The sequence below is a fragment of the Giraffa tippelskirchi genome, chromosome 2, assembly GCF_054371585.1.
Source record: "Giraffa tippelskirchi isolate mGirTip1 chromosome 2, T2T-mGirTip1v1.2.pri, whole genome shotgun sequence".
Lineage (NCBI taxonomy): Eukaryota > Metazoa > Chordata > Mammalia > Artiodactyla > Giraffidae > Giraffa > Giraffa tippelskirchi.
This window is the reverse complement of record NC_137276.1, coordinates 233,619,627-233,642,978: the sequence shown is the minus strand read 5'-3', so window position 1 is coordinate 233,642,978 and position 23,352 is coordinate 233,619,627. Positions and strand designations below refer to the sequence as shown.

Genomic DNA, 23,352 nt, shown 5'->3' with positions numbered 1-23,352 from the left:
ACTGAAAACCAGAATAGCCGCAGGTGAGTCAAGGCCTCATAGTAGCGGACGTTCTCTAACTGTGGGGCACAGGGGCTTGGGTTTGGTTTTCGGGATCTGAAGGGCTCCGGTCAGTCTCCTGAGCACGTCCTGGCCCCTGGCCCCTGGCCTGGCCTTGCTCTGCGTGCCTCCTGCCCCCTGAGGAGGGAGACCAGTCTCCTCACTTACCTCTGTGTCATTGAATCGGTGGGGCTCCAGGCACGGGTTCCACCTGACCGAGTGGGGAGACGGCATGAAGTCCAAGAACGGGTAAATGGATGTCCTTGTAAAGTTGAATCCGTGGATGCCATCTTCTGGAAACACTATGATCTGTGCACCCTGTAAGTCAGAACGTCGGAGGACAGCCTGTCAGCAGATGCCGGGAAGCAGCCCGCATTCCTGCTCGGAACCAGGGGCCAGAGGGCCAGGGACCTGAGCCTTGGGGGGCGGCTCATGGGGTCTGCCCTGAGGGAACCGAGACAGTGTCCTCTCGGAACCAGGGACGTGCCTGGGGCTGGTTGGGGGCGGAGGGGACAGGTGAGCCTGGCTGCAGGGAGCCTGGTTAGGAGCTGGGGGCGGTGCCCTGGGGGCTGGAGTGGAAACTACAACAGGCCCTGAATGCCGAGCTCAACAGACGTGCTACCAATAGTCCAGTGGCTTTCAGCCTTCACTGCGCTTCTCCGTCAGGCAGGGGAGCTTCTGAAAACACACTGGCTGTTTAGGGGTGATCCGGGGGCCCATCCCTAGAGTCTGCTTCTACCAGCTGGGAGCGGGGTCCCAGGGACAGAGTTTGTCTACAGGGCCCCGGGTGACTCTAACGTGCAACGGGGGCTGGGCCACCCTGGGCTAGGGGGTCGCGGTCGAGCTGATTTCAGCATAGGAGCCAGGGCTGGGCTCTAACTTGCATTTCTCTCAGTGGGAGTTAGGAGACTCCGCTGAGAGCCCTGGGCCCCTCACAGGCCTCCTCCACACCTGGGGCGGCCCAGGGGGGACGGCAGCCACCTGAGACAGCCCGAACGTCTGGGCCAGGCTCTTCCCTGCCGCTCTCCGCTTGCTGGGCTGAAGGTGCCAAGCCCAGAGCCTCAGCCACGGTGGAAGGTGGCAGAGGACGGCCAGGCAGGCACGGGTCATTGAGAATAACAGGCGACCTGAGTCACTGATTTCCAGAATGTGCTGCACATCCTTATAACTTTTTCCTGGCTAGATAAAACCTATGAAAGTTTACTTGTGGAACATTTGGAAAACAGAAATTATAAAGGAAGAATTCCTAAGCCTGTATCATGAAGATAGGAATTGCTAACACCTCGACTGATTTCATTTTTCCCCTCTGTGTGTGTGTGTGTGTGTGTGTGTGTGTAATTGAGATAATAATAAACATACAGTTTTCTATCCTGATGCTCTCATGACAGAACATCAAGCCTACAAAGATGCCGGGACGTTCCTGGAGGAACAGTGGGGAAGAATCCGCCTGCCGGTGCGTGGGACACGGGTTCAGTCCCCTGGTCTGGGAAGACTCCCCGTGCTGCACAGCAGCTGAGCCCCTGCGCCACCACGACTGAGCCCATGCTCTCTGGACCCTGCAAGCGCCGAGTACCGACCTCGAGTGCTGCAGTCACTCAAACCTGAGTGCCTACAGCCCACGCTCCCCAACAAAAGGAGCCACCTCAACGAGAAGCCCGCACACCCGCAACAAAGAGTCGGCCATGCTCACCACAGTTAGCGACGGCCCGTGTGCAGCAGTGACGGTCCAGTGCTGCTGCTGCTGCTGCGAAGTCGCTTCAGTCGTGTCCGACTCTGTGCGACCCCATAGACGGCAGCCCACCAGGCTCCGCCGTCCCTGGGATTCTCCAGGCAAGAACACTGGAGTGGGTTGCCATTTCCTTCTCCAATGCAGGAAAGTGAAAAGTGAAAGTGAAGTCACTCAGTCGTGTCTGACTTTTCGCGACCCCATGGACTGCAACCCACCAGGCTCCCCCGTCCATGGGATTTTCCAGGCAAGAGTACTGGAGTGGGTTGCCATTGCCTTGTCCAATGGGCCAGTGCAGCCAGACATAAATAAAATTACTTAAAAAAAAACTACAAAGACACCTTCAGAAATATCACTGGTATCAGACGTTGGATAATATTTAAGAAGACACCACAGTTTATCCTCTGTTACTAGACATTTGAATCGCTCCCAACTTTTTGTAATAAAGAGAAAACTGTGGTGACCCTCTGCATACAGGGTACTCAAAACACTTTCTGGATGAGCGCTCTACACAAACCTTTGATTGGAACTCTGGTTATTTCTTTATAAATAAAGCTTTATAAGCATAAAGCTTTATAAGTGAAAATACTGAGTGTCAAACATAGGAAAAAAATTTAAATTCTTAACATACATTGCCAAATAGCCTTCCAGAAAGATCATAGCAAAATTCATTCCCTCCAGCAGAATATGTATTTGGTCATCTTACTGCACATTCAGCTCAGTTCAGTCTCTCAGTCGTGTCCGACTCTTTGCAACCCCATGAACCGCAGCACGTCAGGCCTCCCTGTCCATCAGCAACTCCCTGAATCCACCCAAACCCATGTCCATCGAGTCAATGATGCCATCCAGCCATCTCATCCTCTGTTGTCCCCTTCTCCTCCTGCCCTCAATCTTTCCCAGCATCAGGGTCTTTTCCAATGAGTCAGCTCTTTGCATCAGGTGGCCAAAGTATTGGAGTTTCACCTTCAACATCAATCCTTCCAATGAACACCCAGGACTGATCTCCTTTAGGATGGACTGGTTGGATCTCCTTGCAGTCCAAGGGACTCTCAAGAGTCTTCTCCAACACCACAGTTCAAAAGCATCAATTCTTCAGCGCTCAGCTTTCTTCACCGTCCAACTCTCACATCCATACATGACCACTGGAAAAACCATAGCCTTGACTAGACAGACCTTTGTTCGTAAAGTAATGTCTCTGCTTTTTAATATGCTATCTAGGTTGGCCATAACTTTCCTTCCAAGGAGTAAGCGTCTTTTAATTTCATGGCTGCAATCACCATCCGCAGTGATTTTGGAGCCCAGAAAAATAAAATCAGCCACTGTTTCCCCATCTATCTGCCATGAAGTGATGGGACCAGATGCCATGATCTTAGTTTTCTGAATGTTGAGCTTTAAGCCAACTTTTTCACTCTCCTCTTTCACTTTCATCAAGAGGCGCTTTAGTTCTTCTTCACTTTCTGCCATAAGGGTGGTGACATCTGCATATCTGAGGTTATTCATATTTCTCCCGGCAATCTTGATTCCAGCTTATGCTTCCTCCAGCCCAACGTTTCTCATGATGTACTCTGCATATAAGTTAAATAAGCAGGATGACAATATACAGCCTTGACGTACTCCTTTTCCTATTTGGAACCAGTCTGTTGTTCCATGTCCAGTTCTAACTGTTGCTTCCTGACCTGCATACAGGTTTCTCAAGAGGGAGGTCAGGTGGTCTGGTATTCCCATCGCTTTCAGAATTTTCCACAGTTTACTGTGATCCACACACTCAAAGGCTTTGGCATAGTCAATGAAGCAGAAATAGATGTTTTTCTGGTTCTCTCTTGCTTTTTCGATGATCCAGCGGATATTGGCAATTTGATCTCTGGTTCCTCTGCCTTTTCTAAAACCAGCTTGAACATCTGCAAGTTCACGGTTCACGTATTGTTGAAGCCTGGCTTGGAGAATTTTAAGCATTACTTTACTAGCGTGTGAGATGAGTGCAATTATGCAGTAGTTTGAGCATTCTTTGGCATTGCCTTTCTTTGGGATTGGAATGAAAACTGACCTTTTCCAGTCCTGTGGCCACTGCTGAGTTTTACAAATTTGCTGGCATATCGAGTGCAGCACTTTCACAGCATCATCTTTCAGGATTTGAAATAGCTCAACTGGAATTCCATCACCTCTACTAGCTTTGTTCGTAGTGATGCTTTCTAAGGCCCACTTGACTTCACATTCCAGGATGTCTGGCTCTAGGTGAGTGATCACACCATCGTGATTGTCTGGTTCGTGAAGAACTTTTTTGTACAGTCCTTCTGTGTATTCTTGCCATCTCTTCTTAATATGTTCTGCTTCTGTTAGGTCCCTACCATTTCTGTCCTTTATTGAGCCCATCTTTGCATGAAATGTTCCCTTGGTATCTCTAATTTGCTTGAAAAGATCTCTAGTCTTTCCCATTCTATTGTTTTCCTCTTATTTCTTTGCATTGATCGCTGAGGAAGGCTTTCTTAGCTCTCCTTGCTATTCTTTGGAACTCTGCGTTCAAATGTGTATATCTTTTCTTTTCTCCTTTGCTTTTCGCCTCCTGTCTTTTCACAGCTATTTGTAAGGCCTCCTCAGACAGCCATTTTGCTTTTTCACATTTCTTTTTCTTGGGGATGGTCTTGATTCCTGTCTCCTGTACAATGTCACGAACCTCCATCCATAGTTCATCAGGTATTCTATCAGATCTAGTCCTTTAAATCTATTTCTCACTTCTACTGTATAGTCATAAAGGATTTGATTTAGGTCATACCTGAATGGTCTAGCGGTTTTCTCCACTTTCCTCAATTTCAGTTTGAATTTGGCAATAAGGAGTTCATGATCTGAGCCACAGTCTGCTCCTGGTTTTGTTTTTGCTGACTGTATAGAGCTTCTCCATCTTTGGCTGCAAAGATATAATCAATCTGATTTTGGTGTTGACCATCTGGTGATGTCCATGTGTAGAGTCTTCTCTTGTGTTGTTGGAAGAGGGTGTTTACTATGATCAGTGCGTTCTCTTGGCAGAACTCTATTAGCCTTTGCCCTGCTTCATTCTGTACTCCAAGGCCAAATTTGCCTGTTACTCCAGGTGTTTCTTGACTTCCTACTTTTGCATTCCAGTCCCCTATAATGAAAAGGACATCTTTTTTGGGTGTTAGTTCTAGAAGGTCTTGTAGGTCTTCACAGAACTGTTCAACTTCAGCTAATTCAGCATTACTGGTCGGGGCTTAGACTTGAATTACGGTGATATTGAATGGTTTGCCTTGGAAATGAACAGAGATCATTCTGTGATTTTTGAGATTGCATCCAAGTATTGCATTTCGGACTCTTTTGTTGACCATGATGGCTACTCCATTTCTTCTAAGGGATTCCTGCCCACAGTAGTAGATATAATGGTCATCTGAATTAAATTCACTGCACATTAGAAAGGAAAATTACTGCAAACTTGGAAATAAACGAGATGAAGAATGTCGGTCTCCATTCTTTGTATATCTGTCCCCGATACAGCAGAGTACTGACTGACAAGCACATTCGAGGATCATTTATCCAGTGAACGTACCATTGTTTGCCTTTGCTATTTAAGAAAACATTACCCTAAACCTGATGTTTTATTACCCTGTAGGACTAAAGAATCTGCGTGCAATGTGGCAAACCTGGGTTAAATCCCTGGGTCGGGAAGATCCCCTGGAGGAGGGCATGGCAACCCACTCCAGTATCCTTGCCTGGAGAATCCCCTGGACAGAGGAGCTTGTGGGCTCCAGTCCATGGGGTCACAGAGAGTCGGACACGACTGAGCAACTAAGCACAGCACGGGACAGCGTCAGCCATTTTTGTATCTATTAGCGGATTCATTTCAACATTCATTTGACTGATGGATACACTCACGTCTCTTCCTCGAATTCTCTTTTGAGCCAGCTTTATCACCTTACTGGTTCCTTCATTAATTAATGAGTTAAATAAAAGCTTTGACACATGCCCTTTCTTCTCTATGTATAAGAGTCACATTTCTAACTTTTTGCAAATTATACTTGGACAAATATTTTCCGTTATTAAAAATGAAAGCTTTGAAAGCACTGAATGGTTACCTGTGCAAAGTAACAGTTTGAGTACCTATTAATATTAAATTTCATTTCCTAATTACACATCTGCCAGGAATGAGGACTCAGACTGGAGCAGAGGCAGAACTCAGGCTCTGACACCTTCTAGGAAGTACTTTGCATGCTGACAGAGGGCTTGAGCAGTTTTCTGGTAGACCAGTGAGCCCAAGAACTCCTGAGGAATTCCGAGTGCCAACCCAGGTAAACTCCCAGCCTAGTATCTTTAAGTGTGACTCCTTTTCTTCACTGTAAATGCCTCTGTCAAGAGAGAACTCTTTCAGTTGGCCTACCCTTATAGTATGTTTGATACAAAACTTTGACATACACTTGGCATCAACCTGTCTTAGAGGTGACTTTAACACATATAACCATGTAGGGGAGCTAAGACGTCTGTAGGCCCTAAAAATGACCAGATCAACAGCTTCATCTCTGCTCCTGGACCACAAGTAGAGATGGAATGATGTCTGCAGCCAGTGTGGTGGTGGTGGTTTAGTCACTAAGTCATGTCTGACTCTTTACGACCCCATGGACTGTAGCCTACCATGCTCCTCTGTCCATGGATTCTCCAGGCAAGAATACCAGAGTGGGTTGCCATTTCCTTCTCCAGGGGATCTTCCCGACCCAGGAATCGTACCCGGGTCTCCTGCATTGCAGGCAGATGATTTACCAACTGAGCTGTGAGGGAAGTATACGTTTAACAAAAACACGTTACATTTCATTTGGGGGCAGGTGATGAAAAGGCAGGGAATACTGTAGTCACGGTCTCTGGGGTTTCAGTGTGGCATCTGCCAAATGTCTCAGGGTGGTTTTGTGGACAGGATTGAGGGAAAGGGGATGACATTTCAGCACTGTGCAAGCCAACGCCTGCGTGCAGAGAGAATGGATCTGTGTCAGGAGAAGGCCTCGGGGCATGGCCTGGGTCAGGGCGGAGGCAAACAAGGTGTGTCCGGGAGGTGTGAATGACGTGAAGGTAACTGATATGCAGGGTGCCAGTACAGATCCCCAAATAGCCCAACCAGCTGGAACGATGAAATTTAATGGCCTAAATGGGAGGCTTTGCTATCAGGTTAAATCAGTTACCCTTACAAGGATGGCACGGCCATGGCAGTGTGTATGTCTGTGTGAAAAGGGCTCAGGGGCTGTGACTGACAGCAAGAGCCTGGGGAGCCCACAGCGAGATGTAACTGTCAAAAGCTTTTCATCCGGGGACAACACTTAGACTGAGAATGGTGGCAGGTCTGCCCCGTCCTGCCCTCGACAGAACTGTGTGCAGTCCAGGCTACGGGGTAACCCAGAATGCCTCAGGGGAAGGGCTGGAACCGCCTCTCTCCAGGAGCTGTGGATGGGCCTGGGGACAGACCCCCGATGGGCCTGGGGAGAGATCCCGATGGGCCTGGGGAGAGATCCCGATGGGCCTGGGGAGAGATCCCAATGGGCCTGGGGACAGATCCCTGATGGGCCTGGGGATAGATCCCTGATGTGCCTGGGGAGAGATCCTGATGGGCCTGGGGACAGACCCCTGATGGGCCTGGGGAGAGATCCTGATGGGCCTGGGGACAGACCCCTGATGGTCCTGGGGAGAGATCGTGATGGGCCTGGGGAGAGATCCCGATGGGCCTGCGGAGAGATCCCGATGGGCCTGGGGGGAGATCCCGGCCATGACAGCCAGGCTGCGATCTGGGGAAGGCAGCGTGGGTGGGAGGGGATTCAGTCTGTCCTTTGGCTCGGAGGACAGGGCGATGGGCGGCAGTGGCAGGGAGGCTGACTGTTGGTCATGGAAAAGAAGCTCTTTCCCAGGAGTTCCCACCGTCCTCAAGTGGACAAGAACCCTGGGCCCCTGGAGGCGTCCAGGGCTGGGCATCGGGTTGGGAACAGAGGAGGAGGGTCACCCATCAGAAGCGGGAGCACACACCCTTTAGGCGCCCCTCCAACACCAGCGTGCTCCACGCACCTGGGCCACAGGCCGCACATCAGAACGCAGCGAGGGCCAGTGCCTGGCTGGGCAGTGCTGGCCACCCTGCGCAGGGGCGGGGGGCTGTATGAGCAGGGGGTCTGCCCCTGACCTCACAGGCATGGTGCTTGCCCCCAGGGGGTCCCCGCCTGTCCCCGGGAGCGGGGCGTCCTTCAGCAGCCCGGCTGGTCCTACTCCACCCCACCCAGCCCTCCCTCCAGTCGGTACCCCCCCTCTCCTTCCCCGGCACAGAGGCGGCGCCGGCCTACTCTGTCCGCTGGGCTCGGTTCTGACTGGACCGGGCCCTCGGGCTGCTCGGGGTCCGGCACGGGGACCAGAAATGAGCCCCCTTACATAGTCGGGAGGCAGCAAACCCGCTCCGGGGTGGCTCCCTACTTCGGTTAAACTCTGAAAGCCTCCGAGAGCGGGAGGGGCCCCCAGGCAGATGGCTCTCAGGAGTTTCTGCACCATCTTCCTACCAGGGGCACCTTAAAAACAGCCAAGGCCCCTGCCTGCACCCCGGCCCACTCTGTGGGCATGGGAGCCGCCGCCAGACACCCAGATGGTTTAGCAGCCCCCACGTGTGAGAACCAGCGGCCTGGCCCGGCACTCCCCACCCAGGCTGGAGGGGAAGCATCCAGGGATCTGGATCTTGCAAAATAATAGATTCTGACTCTGCAGGTCTAGGATGCGGCCCCACATTCTGCATTTCTCACGGGCTCCGGCAGGCAGGCTGATGCTGCTGGTCTGCAGATCGCCCTCTGAGTAGGGGGGCTCTAGCCCCCTGATGCGGCTCAGTCCTGAGTATTCTTTGGAAGGACTGACGCTGAAGCTGAAACTCCAATACTTTGGCCACCTAATGCGAACAACTGACTCACTGGAAAAGACCCTGATGCTGGGAAAGATTGAAGGTGGGAGGAGAAGGAGACGACAGAGGATGAGATGGTTGGATGGCATCACCGACTCAATGGACATGAGTTTGAGTAGACTCTGGGAGTTGGTGATGAACAGGGAGGCCTGGTGTGCTGCAGTCCATGGGGTCGCAGAGTCGGACACAACTGAGGACTGAACTGAACTGAACTGAGCCACCTGATTCCTTCAGCTCAGAGCTCTGGGTCTGATTTTCCAGAGGGGCTGTAGGGGACCACTGACCCCGGGCCAGCCCACCCTGTTCAGCATGTCTTGCCTTTTGGGCCGCAGTCATCACTTGCTGCTCATAGATGTCGAGGTTCCGATGCATGAGCTCCAAGGCCTGCTTGCGGCTGGTGAGGGCCAGCGGGTCGGGACTCAGGAAGGATCGGTGCTCGTACACAGCGGCCACGTAGCGGGCGGCCTGGTGGGGCTTGGCTGGACAGGCCTCCTCTGCCTGGCCCCCCCGGAGGGCTGCAACCACACACCAGCTGCACAGGAGAAGGGTCAGCTGCCAGCCGGCTCCAGACATGATGCCGTTGGTCAGTCTAGAAGGGGAAGGGGCGAGGGGAGGACAGCTGAGTCCAGAATCCTGCCAAGACCGGGACTTCCACGCTGCGATTTATTATTCCCGGCAATTAAACGTACCCACTGGGATGCTGCAGCTCAAAGAGTTTGCTTCACGTTCCTAATAAAAGGGTATGTGTTTCTCTCCAAACACGGGGCGAGGTCCCTTTAAAATGGCTCACTGTGTTAACCGTCTGGTTCAGAACATTTCCAAAACAGACCTAGTGCTCGCCACAATTTTCTAGCTGCATGCTTCAGATTTAGGCAATAATAACTATTCTAATAGTTTTACATAATTCTATGATGTACCCCACACCCCACAGCCTGCCCTCCATACGCACACCCATGCTGCATGTCAACCATCCAAACCGGCTGTGATGGTTGTGGTCCTCAAAGTACAGCTCGGCTACCCTAACCATAAAACCTGATGCATCACAACTTTCCCTGCCTTTCTTTGGTTAGTAGTGAATATTTATATACTTATATAAAGGCTTATATATAAGCCTCCCCTTAGCCAGCACAACAGTCTTTAACTTGGTGCAGAGAAACTACCAATTTCTACTAAAACGTCAGTTTACAGACGGGCTAAAAGGAGTCTGCCATCACAGTATGATTTCCCCCACCCACCCCTCCTTGAACTTGAGAACTGCCACCATACACTGTGACTTTTTCTACCTCTGTTTCTGGGATTTCCAAAACTCCTGATTTAAAAAAAAAAAAAGCATATTCATTTGGAAATTAAAATCCTTCAGCATTAATAAAATGCAACTTTCTAGAAAATAAATGAGAATTTTCTGGAAAAGAAATTCAGCTTTCTAGCTCCTACTGTAAGAGATTAAGAAGTAAATCATATCACTTACAATGACACTTCTGTGTGTGCCTTTTTCCCCCAAGAACAGGAATTTTAATTTTTAATAGTTATGTGTCACTGGGCGTTTTTACACACAGTTCTGCCTTGAAAATCAACCTGGCCTCACAGCCAAAGCCCCTCCCCTGGCACACAGATTTGCCGGGTGGTGCCAAGGCCAGGCCCGTGCTCTGTGGAGATGTGCCTAGGCTGACCAACCATCCAGGAATCCAGCTAAACGTCGACAGCAGAAACAGATCGAGAAACCATATTCTGCTCCTTAATGAGAAAATGTCGTCCCGCCCAGGTCTGACTCAGAGCCCCCATGCTTGCATTCCAAAACCAGACTCTCCAGGCTCCACAAATTTCTTTTTCTTGCAAAAGTTCCAAAAACAAAAGCAACCGTAACTATTTTCAGCAGCTCCGTCAGAACCCCCACGGACTCAGAGTCTTCTCCGCCGGGCGGCGCGCCTTCCGCGTCCTGCCCCCGCCCCTCGCAAACTGCCCCTTCTTCCCCAGGGAATAAAAGGTCCACCCAAACGCCAGGCGAACTGCCGCGGTCTGGGCCACTGTGAGCAGTGTCAGGAGATCAGAACAAGGGGCCTTTGAGCGAGCGGTCAGGAGCTTTTGAGCAGAAACAGAAGTGCAATTGATAAGCTTTCTTATTTGAGTTTTGCTTCTAAAGACCAGCAAGGAATAATTTTGAGTCTCAAAATCTGTTTAACATTCCAGCTCTGGTTTCAGAATGATAAGGGAGAGTGGTATGGGGAGGAAACTTTCATCTTCAAAGTCACATTTGCAATATAAGGCCATGGCCTCCCTGAGTAAGTGAGTGAAAGTTGCTCAGTCGTGTCCGACTCTTTGCGACCCCATGAACTATAGCGTTCATGGAATTCTCCAGGCCAGAATACTGGAGCGGGTAGCCTTTCCCTTCTCCAGGGGATCTTCCCAACCCAGGGATCAAACCCAGGTCTCTCCCTAAGAGGGAGGAAAATGAGACCCATGATGGGGGTGGGTGGGGGGCAGATGACCCGGGGCCAGGCAGGGTCAGGTCAGGAGGACCTGGAGCAGAGGGTGGTGTTTGCAGGGTCCTCCTTTCTCAGCTAAGAACTGCCCACCACTGATGTGGGGACGCAGAACATTTGTTTATGTCTCAGGGACTGCAATCCGGCATAGCAAGGAACTTGCAGAACCGGCACGGTATCACTTTTCTATTTTGAGAAAATAAATTTCGATTCTTTACAAAAGGAGCCTGGCAAGGGAGCTGTGAGTGGCCATCATTTCTGCATGAACAGAGGTCAGTCAGGAACGAGCGGTTAGGCAGATTCAGCCAGGTAGTCACGCTCCAAAGGAAGTAAGCCTAATGAGGCAGCAGAGAATGAGTCATTTGAGTAAAAATAGGCACCACAGTGTGTCCCTGCTGTAGAGTGGTGCCATTGCAGACATTTAACCAAATTCTTTATGTAGCAGGAGTTCTGAAAGGCAGGGCTGGGGGGCAGCCAGGATGCAAGGTTGCCTGGAACTGGCTCAGGAGCAGAGGCTGAGGGACAGGGCAGGGGTGGGGGGGCTCCCCGGGAACACCAAGGCCCTAGAGTCAGGAGGTTTCTGGCGGCCCAGCAACCGACCTCCCTGCAGAGCTGGGCAGGGCCTGGACCCTGAACACAAAGGTGGCTGGAGGCCTGTGTTCAGCCTGAAGAGCGAGCTATGAGCCTCCTTCCATCGCAGGCATTTGACGTGAGACTAGACTCCAGGAAGGGCCCGGCATGGAGGCGTCACTGAAGGGACCTCTGGCTCCCACCCCCGCTTCATGTGCCCCCTGAGCCAGTGGGGAGATGGCTGGGCCGGTGGACACTCACTTCGACGTCTGCGTGACGCCTGCCCATGCCAGACGCGGGCGCTGGCCTCAAGGACCCGGTGGTGAAGGCACCCAGCCCTTCCGAGTGGACCACCCCCCACGTGTCTGCCACAGTCCACACAGAGGGTCCCTCACTCGTGACTTTATGATGCTGCGAAAGCCGTATGCTTTCAGCAGAAACCGTGCTCAGGATTCAGAATGGGGACCTGCCTAGCAACGCTCTCCCTCACCCTGCGCAGGGCAGACTCGACCCTAAGATCACAAGGGTGAACGACCCGCACTCTGACAACCGTCTGCACCCACATCTCGTGCTGTTTCCCCTTCCAGTAGGTGTCCCAGAAATCCCGTGAGACGTTCCACCCTTTATGATCAACTAGGCCTGGGGTTAGAGGGTTCTGCCCACCTGCAGACTAAAGTGAGTGCTCTGGGCACACGTGAGGTGGGCTGGGCGTAATAAGTGCACTTTCCACCTTGGGTCTTTTCAACTGATGACGAGTTTATTGGGACATTAATCCCATCGCTAACGCCAGCTGACTGCACTTCATGCTGGCAGTTGGCAATAAGTAGGAAGGAAAGATAAAGACAGGGGAGAGGGCAGGGAGGGCCGGGGGTTGGGGTGGGAGCAGGTTTTAGACCAGGAAGGGCTCAAAGAGATCCTGGCATCTGAAGAAGGTGCGGGAGGAGGGCTGCGGACTCCTGGGGGTCGGGGAGAAGGCTCCAGGCAGAGGGCTGCTTGGTTAAAAGGCCCAAGTGGGGACTTCAGGGGTGGCTCAAGAAACAGCCAGGAGAGCAGAGGGCTGGGAGACGGCCAAAAAAAATGAAGTCAGAGGGTGGCCACGGGCAGCTCCCCCAATGACCCCCCCTCCTCCGGCCCCTTCTCCACGGAGATCCAAGTAGAGCCTGAGCCACTCAGAGCCGCTCCTCTGCTCAGAATCCCCCAGTGACTCCCCGGGGCCCCACAGGGAGAGCCAGGGCGCTCACAGTCCCGACAGGAAACAGCGGCTGGGGTGGAGGGACTCCGTTCGGCCAGCATCATCTGCCCACTGCCTACAGAAGCCTCTGCTTCTCATTTCATAAGGAAGCACGCTCCCCGGCTGCTCATTCTGTTTGGGAAAGTGCCTGAGATCCACGAGGGAAAGCAATCAAAGCCTTAAATCATTACGTGGAAATCGATTTTGTGGAAATTTGGGAACACGTCAATCATGAGATATTTTTACATGCAAGGAACTTGGAGTTTCCATCTTGCTACATGAGTCACTTTGATAATTAGCTGTTTCTTTCCTAGCCTTGCTATTACAGTAGTGTCTTTTGCAATAAAATGAAAGGATTATTATGAAGGTATTCTTAATAAGATAATTCAGAGGCGGGTATATACCTTTAAAATTTTATATATAGATGTCCTGATTGTTTTAATAAAAGAGCTTGTCACTTTCCACTTGCCAGGGAGAATAACAGCCCCCTTACTGGGAAAGAGGCGGGAAGAGCTGGCAGAGGAAATGTTACATCCTGTGGAACAAAGTGGGCCGGCTAAGTCATTAGGAACCAGCAGAATACAACTCTACATGTATCCGACAGGACTCCAAGAAAAACACTGTGAAGCTCTAAACAGTTTTAAAACCATTCTCACGAATTTTGTGATTTCCCTAAGTCTTTTACATAAGTAGGAGACATAATGAGCATCTTGTAAGTCAACATAGGAGAAATATGACATCTCTTATATGCAAAATCTAAAAAGAAATAATACAAATGAATTTATTTACAAAACAGAAACATACTCACAAACTATGAGAATTTATGGTTGTGGGGGTGGGGGTGGGAGGATGGAGGGACGGGACGGTTAGGGGGTCTGGGACGGACATGGACACGCTGCTGTATTTTAAATGGATAACCAACAATGTCCTACTGGACAGAACAGGGATCTCTGCTCCATGTTATGTGGCAGCCTGGATGGGAGGGGAGTTTGGGGGAGAAGGGATACATGTATGTGTTTGGCTGAGTCCCTTTGCTGTCCACCTGAAACTATCACAACATTGCTAATCAGCTATACTGCAATAGAAAATTTAAAAAAAAAAATTTTTTTAAAGAAATAATGCCTGTGGCTGATTCATGTTGAGGTTTGACAGAAAACAGCAAAATTCTGTAAAGCAATTATCCTTCGATTTATCAAAGAAAAAAAGGAAGAATGCCCATCTCCATCTAATTTATATAATCTGAATTTAAAGAAACCCCAAAGAGAACTTCGCTATCCAGAAAGCCTTCTCTTCTCCAGCAGGCCCCCGACTGGCCCTGGAGCAACGTAAAGCCCCACAGCGTTGTAGCTCAGTTTCCTGCAAATTTCCACCACCAAGACTCCGATGCCTCCAGGGGCCGCTGAGGGTGGTGCTGGGCTTCAAGGCTGAATTCACACAGGACAGTGAGTAAATTACCAGGAACTTCGGGGCTGAACTGGCAGGTCGTGATTTCCCTTAAAAAACAGTCCAGCTGTTGTCACCAAACAGGAGAAGGACACACAGGAGGGTGCCCACGGCCAGCCCTTGGGCTGGGACCTCTTTCTGTCAGCTGCAGTCATTTCTCGTGGAACACCGCAGGGGCAATCAAAGATCCCTTCAACTGAAATAGGGTCACCTTTCTTTCCCTCAAATGGGATATTATCTCTGTAACTGAAGACAACACCGCCCCTGAAACGCGCGGGTGCTGAATGAACAGAAGAAGGCTCTTTTTTTTTCCCTCTTGTGCGGACAGAGAGAGAAGAGGGCCCGTGAGGCTGAGCCTCCAGGTCTGCAGCTGCCACCCTGTGGGCAAACTGGGTACCACCGTCAGCGCGAATCCCATGATAGTGGGTCCTTCTTAAGAAGTAAACGGGTACATTTTCCCCCCTCCTTTCCTTCTCCCTTTCATTTCTAACATTTCGCCTACCTCGTTTACAGTGAAAAAACTAGAAAGCATTGGATTTTCCAAGACTGGGGTCTCATGGAAGCTATTTTTTTTTAACTCTGTCGTGTTCCTAGGACCTATTGCCTCTTCTGTACTCACAGGTGCTAAGTTAGCTGTGATTTCTAACAGCTGTGAGTGGGTGTGCCCAGCAACACAGCCCACTGCAGACGCACAGCACTGTTCACAGGGAAATCTGGTCGAGATAAAGCTCTATACGGACTCTTTTATACGGACGCCACCTTGCATCTCATACTGCATGCTAACACTTTCAAACCACTTTAACATCCACTGTTTCATTTTATCTTGCTGTCACACAAGGCGAGAAAAGCAGATGGGAAAATTCCACTTTCCTGGTGAGGGAGTCCTCCAGGACCAGTTAGTGGTGACAATAGAGAAAGCAGCTCTCCTGGCTCCGGCTCCAGCCCTCCCAGCGCACATTCAAGACAAGGGTAATGTATCAGAACTTCAAAGACCATGGTAGTGTCTTCAATGCAGCTGCAGCAGAATTTGACAGAAATTCACAGCACGCTCCCACCGAGTCTGGGTGGTCAGACCAGAGCAGGGGCTCTCAAATGTTCCCTGATGCTGGGACACCCGCAGGGCTTGAACATGAAGCTCCGTGGGCCCTGTTCCTGGGAGTTTTAACTCAGCAGGTCTGGGGTAGGGCCCGAGAATATGCATTTTTCTAACAAGTTCCTGGGTGATGGTGGTGCTGACGCTCCTAGCCTGGGTCACCTGGAGAACCACTGGGCTGGAGGGTAGAGGCAGGTCCATTCTGTCTCTGTCTTCCGCTCACGTCAAAGAAAAATGTGAGCCAGAACCATCACCTTTATTTCTCAGGTGCCTCTCCAACAGGGCTGAGAGAACATGGGCAGATTTCAGAGTGTTTCCACCACATTATTTAAAATGTGCAGCAAAGCAATCAAATTGGAGGCAGGGAGGTCCCTAAAACGATCTGATCCAGGTCAGTTAAAGGATTCAGTGCTTGCCTTTGCCTCAACAGGAGCATCACAGGAGAACCAGATTGTTGCTGATTTTCACATGTTTAAAGTTCCTGATTTTAAACGAATAAAACAGGGGTAATAGATAGATACTCCATTTGGCAATTTCATAAGATGAATGGATAAGGAAGCTGTGGTACATATACACGATGGAATATTACTCAGCCATTAAAAAAAGTACATTTGAATCGGTTCTACTGAGATGGATGAAACTGGAGCCCATTATACAGAGTGAAGTAAGCCAGAAAGAAAAACAACAATACAGTATACTAATGCATATATATGGAATTTGAAAGATGGTAACGATAACCCTATATGCGAGTCAGAATAAGAGACACAGATGCATGGAACAATTTTATGGACTCTGAGGGAGAAGGTGAGGGTGGGACGTTCTGGGAGAATAGCATTGAAACATGTATATTATCGTATGTGAAACAGAACACCATTCCATGTTGGATGCATGAGACAAGGGCTCAGGGCCGGGGCAATGGGATGACCCAGAGGGATGGGATGGGGAGGGAGGTGGGTGGGGGGTCCAGGAAGGGGAACACATGTAAACCCATGGCTGATTCATGTCAATGTATGGCAAAAACTATTACAATATTGTAAAGTAATTAGCCCCCAACTAAAATAAATAAATTTATTAAAAAAAATAAATAAAAAATAAAAAAATAAAAGAATTTGCGTAAAAAAAAAAAAAAGAGGTCCAGGAAATAAGCACAGGTGTGCCTGATGACTTAGCCACAGAAGTTAACTTCATTATTATTTTGAATATTAAATGGTGTTTGTTTAGTGTAAAAAAAAAAAAAGAAATATGTAGAAATACAACGAAATAAATAATGTATTTATAAATTTAAATTTTTAATTCTAAAAATTTATAAATAGTATACATTCATAAATAAATAGATAATCTGAAAAATCTTCCAGCTATATTCTGCAAAAATGTACCGGATTTCTTTCCAAAAACTTATCTGAAAGCTTTGGGAGCCGAAAATGAATTGCTGACAAGTCTTAAACTGTTGTTCATAGACCTTGGCCAAGGGAGCAGGGCAAGCTCAGAGCAGCTCTGTGTCCTTACTCTCCATCGGTCTTGGGAGAGTCGAAAAGTCCTGGCACTTGTAGCGACCCTGCTCTTCTGGGACATCTATGACTTCCAGCTGGGCTTCACCTTCCCAGCCCTCCGGAACTATCATCAAGGTCTCTGAAATAAGCCTCCGTGGTATCAGCAAAGAATTGTCTTTCAAACCCCTTGAGAAGCCACTCCCCCACCCCCACCCCCCGCCATTTCTGTGTTGGACTACCTTCAATCAGAGTGGTCAGAAGAAGCAGCTTTTAGAGAGTGAGGCCCTGAAGGCTGGATGTGGAAAAACACAACCAGCGGACAGAAAACAGGATGCTCTAAAACCACAGGTCAGATGTTCAGGGAAGATGTGCTCAGAAGTGGGCACGATGGAACAGTTCTTTGTGAATTAATTGTACGGTGGACACGATATCCCTAAGGGCAAAACAGGCCAAAGCTCAGGACATCAAGGCGTGTCACCCCCATGCCGGGGAGGGAGACACCACATCACAGGACGCCCTGCATGCAGACGACGGAGAACAACGGAAACCATGGTCCCCAAGTCCAAAGAACAATCCCTAATAGGATAGCCCAGAAACATTGACAATGAACGACAGTAGGAAGAGGAAATGAAGCAACAAAACAAAAAGCTAACAAAGCTAAGTAAACAAAGCTAAGCAACAAAGCTAAAGTAAAACAAAGCGCCAGAGAAACACCTGCCAAAGGCCATCTTCTATGGAGGGCGCACCAAGTATATACGGGGGAGGCACAGCTAAGCTCCCCAAGAGAGGAACAGCCAGAAGCAGGCAGGTGGGTCCAGATGCCGTCAGTCCTGCGTGCTGGTGGAGGATGCTCTCGACACGATCGTGGTGGCGAGATGTAGGGGACCCACCGCCAAGCACAGCGCGTACACGATCCAGGGTGAGAGTGGCCGTCTCACGTGCGTGGCAGAGACCTGGTTCCCACCTCTGCTTCTGTTCTCCTGGAGGCGCTGAGCATGCCCTGCTTTGGACAGACTGGTAATTTTTTGTGTGCTCAGCCAGGGCTACATCCTGGTTACTAACACAAGCCCCATGGCGCTGGGCCATCCAGACCGACCGAGGGCAGACAACCGACTGACTGCTGCAGCCTTCCCAGCATGAAGGCCCAAGTTCCCCAAGCTCGTTGGTGCTACCTTCCTCAGGGCAAAGCAGCGGAAAGCAGTCTGGCTCTTTTTTGGAAAGAGGTTACTCCTAAACTTGAAAGAGACCAATAACTAGAACCAGGATTTAATTCAAATTAATTCTGTCTAAATGCCTACATTCTTTTTATGCCACCACACTCAGAATAACAAGAGGAAAAGTTTGACTGGATAAGTGATATTGGGATGACTGAAAAACAATTTGGAAATAAGTTTAAACACCTTACACCATACACAAAAACAAAGTCAAAGTCAGGAGTTAAATATTAAATGTTAGGAAAACCAGAATAAATTATAATTGGATATCAGACATTTGATGAAACAACTGTCTAAAATCTGAAGCAGTTAGAATAATGAAACAGGTTGATAAATTAAAATTTACATGCAAAATTAAACATCAAGACAACACTTACAAATAGGCAAGGAACAAGAACAGATTTAAGGAAGAAAACAAATCATAAATAACCACTCTGAAAGACTTTGAACTTATGTACAAAATAAATATTAACTTGTACTATTTTAAAATATTAAATTTGGGAAAAATAAACTAGCGAAGTGATAATATATAGTAATTTCTTATTGGGAAAAAAAGTTTGACAATTTATATTATAAATCACAAACAGTATACTTCTGGGATTTTATCTTAGGAAGTCATTTAAATAAGAAAGTCAGCCAAAGTGACAGCATACTACGGAAGTAAAGATTATGGGCTTTTGAGTTTTAAAATATCTGATTTGAAATCCTGGCTCTGGGACCTCCCTAATGGTCCACTGGTTAGGACTCTGCACTTTCACGGCTGAGGGGCCCAGGCTTGATCCCTGGTCGGGGCATGAAGATTTCACAAGCCATGCAATGCAGCCAAAATAAATAAATAAAGTAATTAAATTAAATTCTTTTTTAAAAAGATCCTATAAGAAAAGCAAACTAAGATTATTCACTAGAAAGTTGCCACAAAGCACGTAAACATTGTGACCAAGTATTCTGCCATAAATGAAAAAGCCCCAAATAATTGGTTTATAAGACAAAAACATTAAAAAAGACCAAGCACAAAATCATTTTTAAAAGGAAGAAAAAAGAGAGATGAGGTGGGGGTAGAGGAGTAGAGAAAGGAGGAGAGAGAGGAGGGGAGGAGAATGCAGAGGCGGGAAATGAAATGCTATTTGGGAGAACTTAAGAGAGAAGTAGGGAAAAAAGCCATCAAAGAAATTAAGGCACACTTCCAGTTACAAAATAAGTCTTGGGATGTAATGTATAGCATGGTGACTATAGTTAATAATACTGTATTGCGTATCTGAATGTTGCTAAGAAAGTAAATCTTAAAAGTTCTCATCATAAAAAATATTTTTAACTATGTGTGGTGACAATGTTAACTAGACTTACTATGGTGATCATTTAGTTCAGTTCAGTTCAGTTCAGTCGCTCAGTCGCGTCCAACTCTTTGCAACCCCATGAATCGCAGCACACCAGGCCTCCCTATCCATCACCAGCTCCCGGAGTTTGCCCAAACCCATGTCCATTGAGTCGGTGATGCCATCCAGCCGTCTCATCCTCTGTCGTCCCCTTCTCCTCCTGCCCCCAATCCTTCCCAGAATCAGGGTCTTTTCCAATGAGTCAACTCTTCGCATCAGGTGGCCAAAGTATTGGAGTTTGAGCTTCAACATCAGTCCTTCCAATGAACATCCAGGACTGATCTCCTTTAGGATGGACTGGTTGGATCTCCTTGCAGTCCAAGGGACTCTCAAGAGTCTTCTCCCACACCACAGTTCAAAAGCATCAATTCTTCAGCTCAGCTTTCTTCACCGTCCAACTGTCACATCCATACATGACTACTGGAAAAACCATAGCCTTGACTAGATGGACCTTGTTGGCAAAGTAATGTCTCTGCTTTTAAATATGCTATCTAGGTTGGTCATAACTTTCCTTCCAAGGAGTAAGTGTCTTTTAATTTCATGGCTGCAATCACCATCAGCAGTGATTTTGGAGCCCAAAAAAATAAAGTCTGACACTGTTTCCAGTTTCCCCATCTATTTCCCATGAAGTGATGGGACCAGATGCCGTGATCTTAGTTTTCTGAATGTGGAGCTTTAAGCCAACTTTTTCACTCTCCACTTTCACTTTCATCAAGAGGCTCTTTAGTTCTTCTTCACTTTCTGCCATAAGGGTGGTGTCATCCTCATATCTGAGGTTATCGATATTTCTCCGGGCAATCTTGATTCCAGCTTGTGTTTCTCCCAGCCCAGCGTTTCTCATGATGTACTCTGCATATAAGTGAAATAAGCAGGGTGACAATATACAGCCTTGACGTACTCCTTTCCCTATTTGCAACCAGTCTGTTATTCCATGTCTGGTTCTGACTGTTGCTTCCTGACCTGCATACAGATTTCTAAGGAGGTAGGTCAGGTGGTCTGGTATTCCCATCTCTTGAAGAATTTTCCAGAGTTTGTTGTGATCCACACAGTCAAAGGCTTTGGCATAGTCAATAACGCAGAAATAGATGTTTTTCTAGAACTCTCTTGATTTTTCGATGATCCAACGAATGTTGGCAATTTGATCTCTGGTTCCTCTGCCTTTTCTAAAACCAGCTTGAACATCTGGAAGTTCACGGTTCACGTATCGCTGAAGCCTGGCTTGGAGAATTTCTAGCATTACTTTACTGGCGTGTGAGATGAGTGCAATTCTGCGGTAGTTTGAGCATTCTTTGGCATTGCCTTTCTTTGGGATTGGAACGAAAACTGACCTTTTCCAGGCCTGTGGCCACTGCTGAGCTTTCCAAATTTGCTGGCATATTGAGTGCAGCACTTTCACAGCATCATCTTTCAGGATTTGAAATAGCTCAACTGGAATTCCATCACCTCCACTAGCTTTGCTCGTAGTGATGCTTTCTAAGGCCCACTTGACTTCACATTCCAGGATGTCTGGCTCTAGGTGAGTGATCACACCATCGTGATTATCTGGGTCATGAAGATCTTTTTTGTACAGTTCTTCTGTGTATTCTTGCCACCTCTTCTTAATATCTTCTGCTTCTGTTAGGTCCCTACCATTTCTGTCCTTTATCGAGCCCATCTTTGCATGAAATGTTCTGTTGGTATCTCTAATTTTCTTGAGGTCTCTAGTCTTTCCCAATCTGTTGTTTTCCTCTATTTGTTTGCATTGATCGCTGAGGAAGGCTTTCTTATCTCTCCTTATATAAAATCAAAAATATAAATTATTAATGTGTAAAAAAGGAAGTGAATAAAACAATACATCACAGCTAAGCTCCAAACAGAAACTCAAAGGTCATGATGTAGAAAAAAGTTTAAGCGCTTGCGTTCCTCATCATGAAGATGTCCTTCACTTCAGGTTATACCTCACTCAGTTCAACTCCATACCCTGGGAATCATTCAGAGTTTAGCCTGGAGCTGACACAGACTAGATTAGAAGCAAAGCAAAACAATACAGGGACTTCTCTGGTGGTCCAGGGGTAAGACTCTGTGCTCCCAATGGACAGAGTTCCATCCTTGGGTTGAACTCAATCCTTGGGTTCAATCCTTGGTCAGGGAACCAGACCCTACACATGCAGGAAGATCAAAGATCCCATACAGCACAGCTAAGACCTGGCACAGGCAAATTAATAAATTAAATAAAAGTTTAAAAAATACGATACAGTATAAAAGCTAAAGGAAGGGGCTCAAATGAAGGCTGGTGGTAAAACAGAAGAAACAAATGAAAACAGAAAGCATTTAAACACTGATAACCATGTTCCATAGGTGATGGCGGCTAAACCCCTAGCCCACAGACCACTCCCAATTGTGGAGTTCTAGCATATGTAGACATTCTATACTGTGACTTCTAAGCCATTTGAAATAAGTCACTTATGTCCTCACAGCATGACCTGTGAAGTGAAGTGCAGTCGCTCAGTCGTGTCCGGCTCTGTGCGACCCGTGGACGGCGGCCCACCAGGCCCCTCCGGCCGTGGGGTCCCCCAGGCGGGAGCACTGGGGCGGGCGCCACGTCCTTCTACTTGTCACCATTTCCGGTGCATTTTCCACAAAGCAGACACCTTATCAGTGACCTAATAATTGCTGATGTCAAACCCCATATTTGCTTTAAAAAACAAAACAGAACAAAAAAAGCACACAGCGGATGAAAACAAAGCTAAAACAGACACAAAGCTCCTTCTGTTTTCGCCCCAGCGTGCTTCCACTGCAGTTCTGGGTCTTTCTGAGTCTCATTGGCATTAAAAAGCAAGGCAAAGGTGAAGAGCCTGCAGGCCAAGGGCAGGGATCCAACCATTCCCTAGGTCACACAGTAACTGGGAAAAACTCCCAGTCCCTGTCTGCCAGTAACAGCCATTAAATCTGGCCCTGCTGGTTTAATAATGAAGTTGCTTCTCCCTGGCTTCACTTCAGACCTAATTTGGAGATTCGGTACAGTTCATAAGCTTAATGAGAAGCAAACAAAATTAATTCAACCTGCTTTATTCAAAGAACCATTTGCTGTACAGTTTTCAAGTTTGGTTTAAAAAACCGTGTTCTACATAGACTTCCTTTTGGGTTGTTGTTGCTTTTGTTTATATTTGAGATACTCAGTTTCAGTTTTCTCCTCTGTTTCAGTCAATTTTATTTTATTTTCAGCCATTCTATAATGCATCATAAATAATCCCAATTCATTTCTTCATGCAATAACCAAACAGTTTACATTTTGATAAAATATGCTTACGAGAATATTTCTTACAGGTTCAGTTAGTGTTAAGCTTTCAAATAATCACATAGATTTTCAGTGTCCTTGTTAGTTTACTTAAGTTAAAACACAATATCATAATTCTGGGGCCTAAGAAGTTACTGGGCTTCCCCGGTGGCTTGATGGTAAAGAAGCCACCTGCAATGTAGGATCTCAGGTCTAGAACTCACAAATAGAGTAACCACTATGAAAACTCTTTGATGACTGACCCTGCTCTTTGGAGAGCATGTTATCATTACTCCAGCCTTTTCTTTTAAAAAACAAACAAATTAGACTCACTCCTCCTTCGGTCTCCTTCTACCAATAAACAAGGCAAAACAGACAAAATTTCAATAAAATATCCAACAAATAAAATTCCGCGCCTACCACCAATTTAAATAATAAAGAACATGGTTAATGCTTACAGTGTCTGCATAAAGGCCTTGGATAAGTTAAACAATTCTGGGATCCACTCACTGCCATTGGACTGA

At 47.7% G+C, this 23,352-nt stretch overlaps 1 protein-coding gene across 2 annotated transcripts in view; it reads right to left on the bottom strand.

The window, feature by feature from the left end:
• The window catches only part of BTD (biotinidase), a 36,798-nt gene that overhangs the window by 10,278 nt on the left and 3,168 nt on the right, over window positions 1-23,352 (bottom strand). Inside the window, exons 1-3 of one of the 2 annotated variants that reach the window (XM_081573276.1) lie at window positions 19,544-21,344; window positions 8,997-9,267; window positions 208-357 (exon numbers count right to left, since the gene is read on the bottom strand). In XM_081573276.1, coding sequence (XP_081429402.1) covers window positions 208-357; window positions 8,997-9,251 — 405 coding nt within the window. In that variant the 5' untranslated portion in view covers window positions 9,252-9,267; window positions 19,544-21,344. Of the gene's footprint in view, window positions 1-207; window positions 358-8,996; window positions 9,268-19,543; window positions 21,345-23,352 lie in introns of those variants that run through there. The other variant, XM_081573275.1, reaches the window with a different exon arrangement.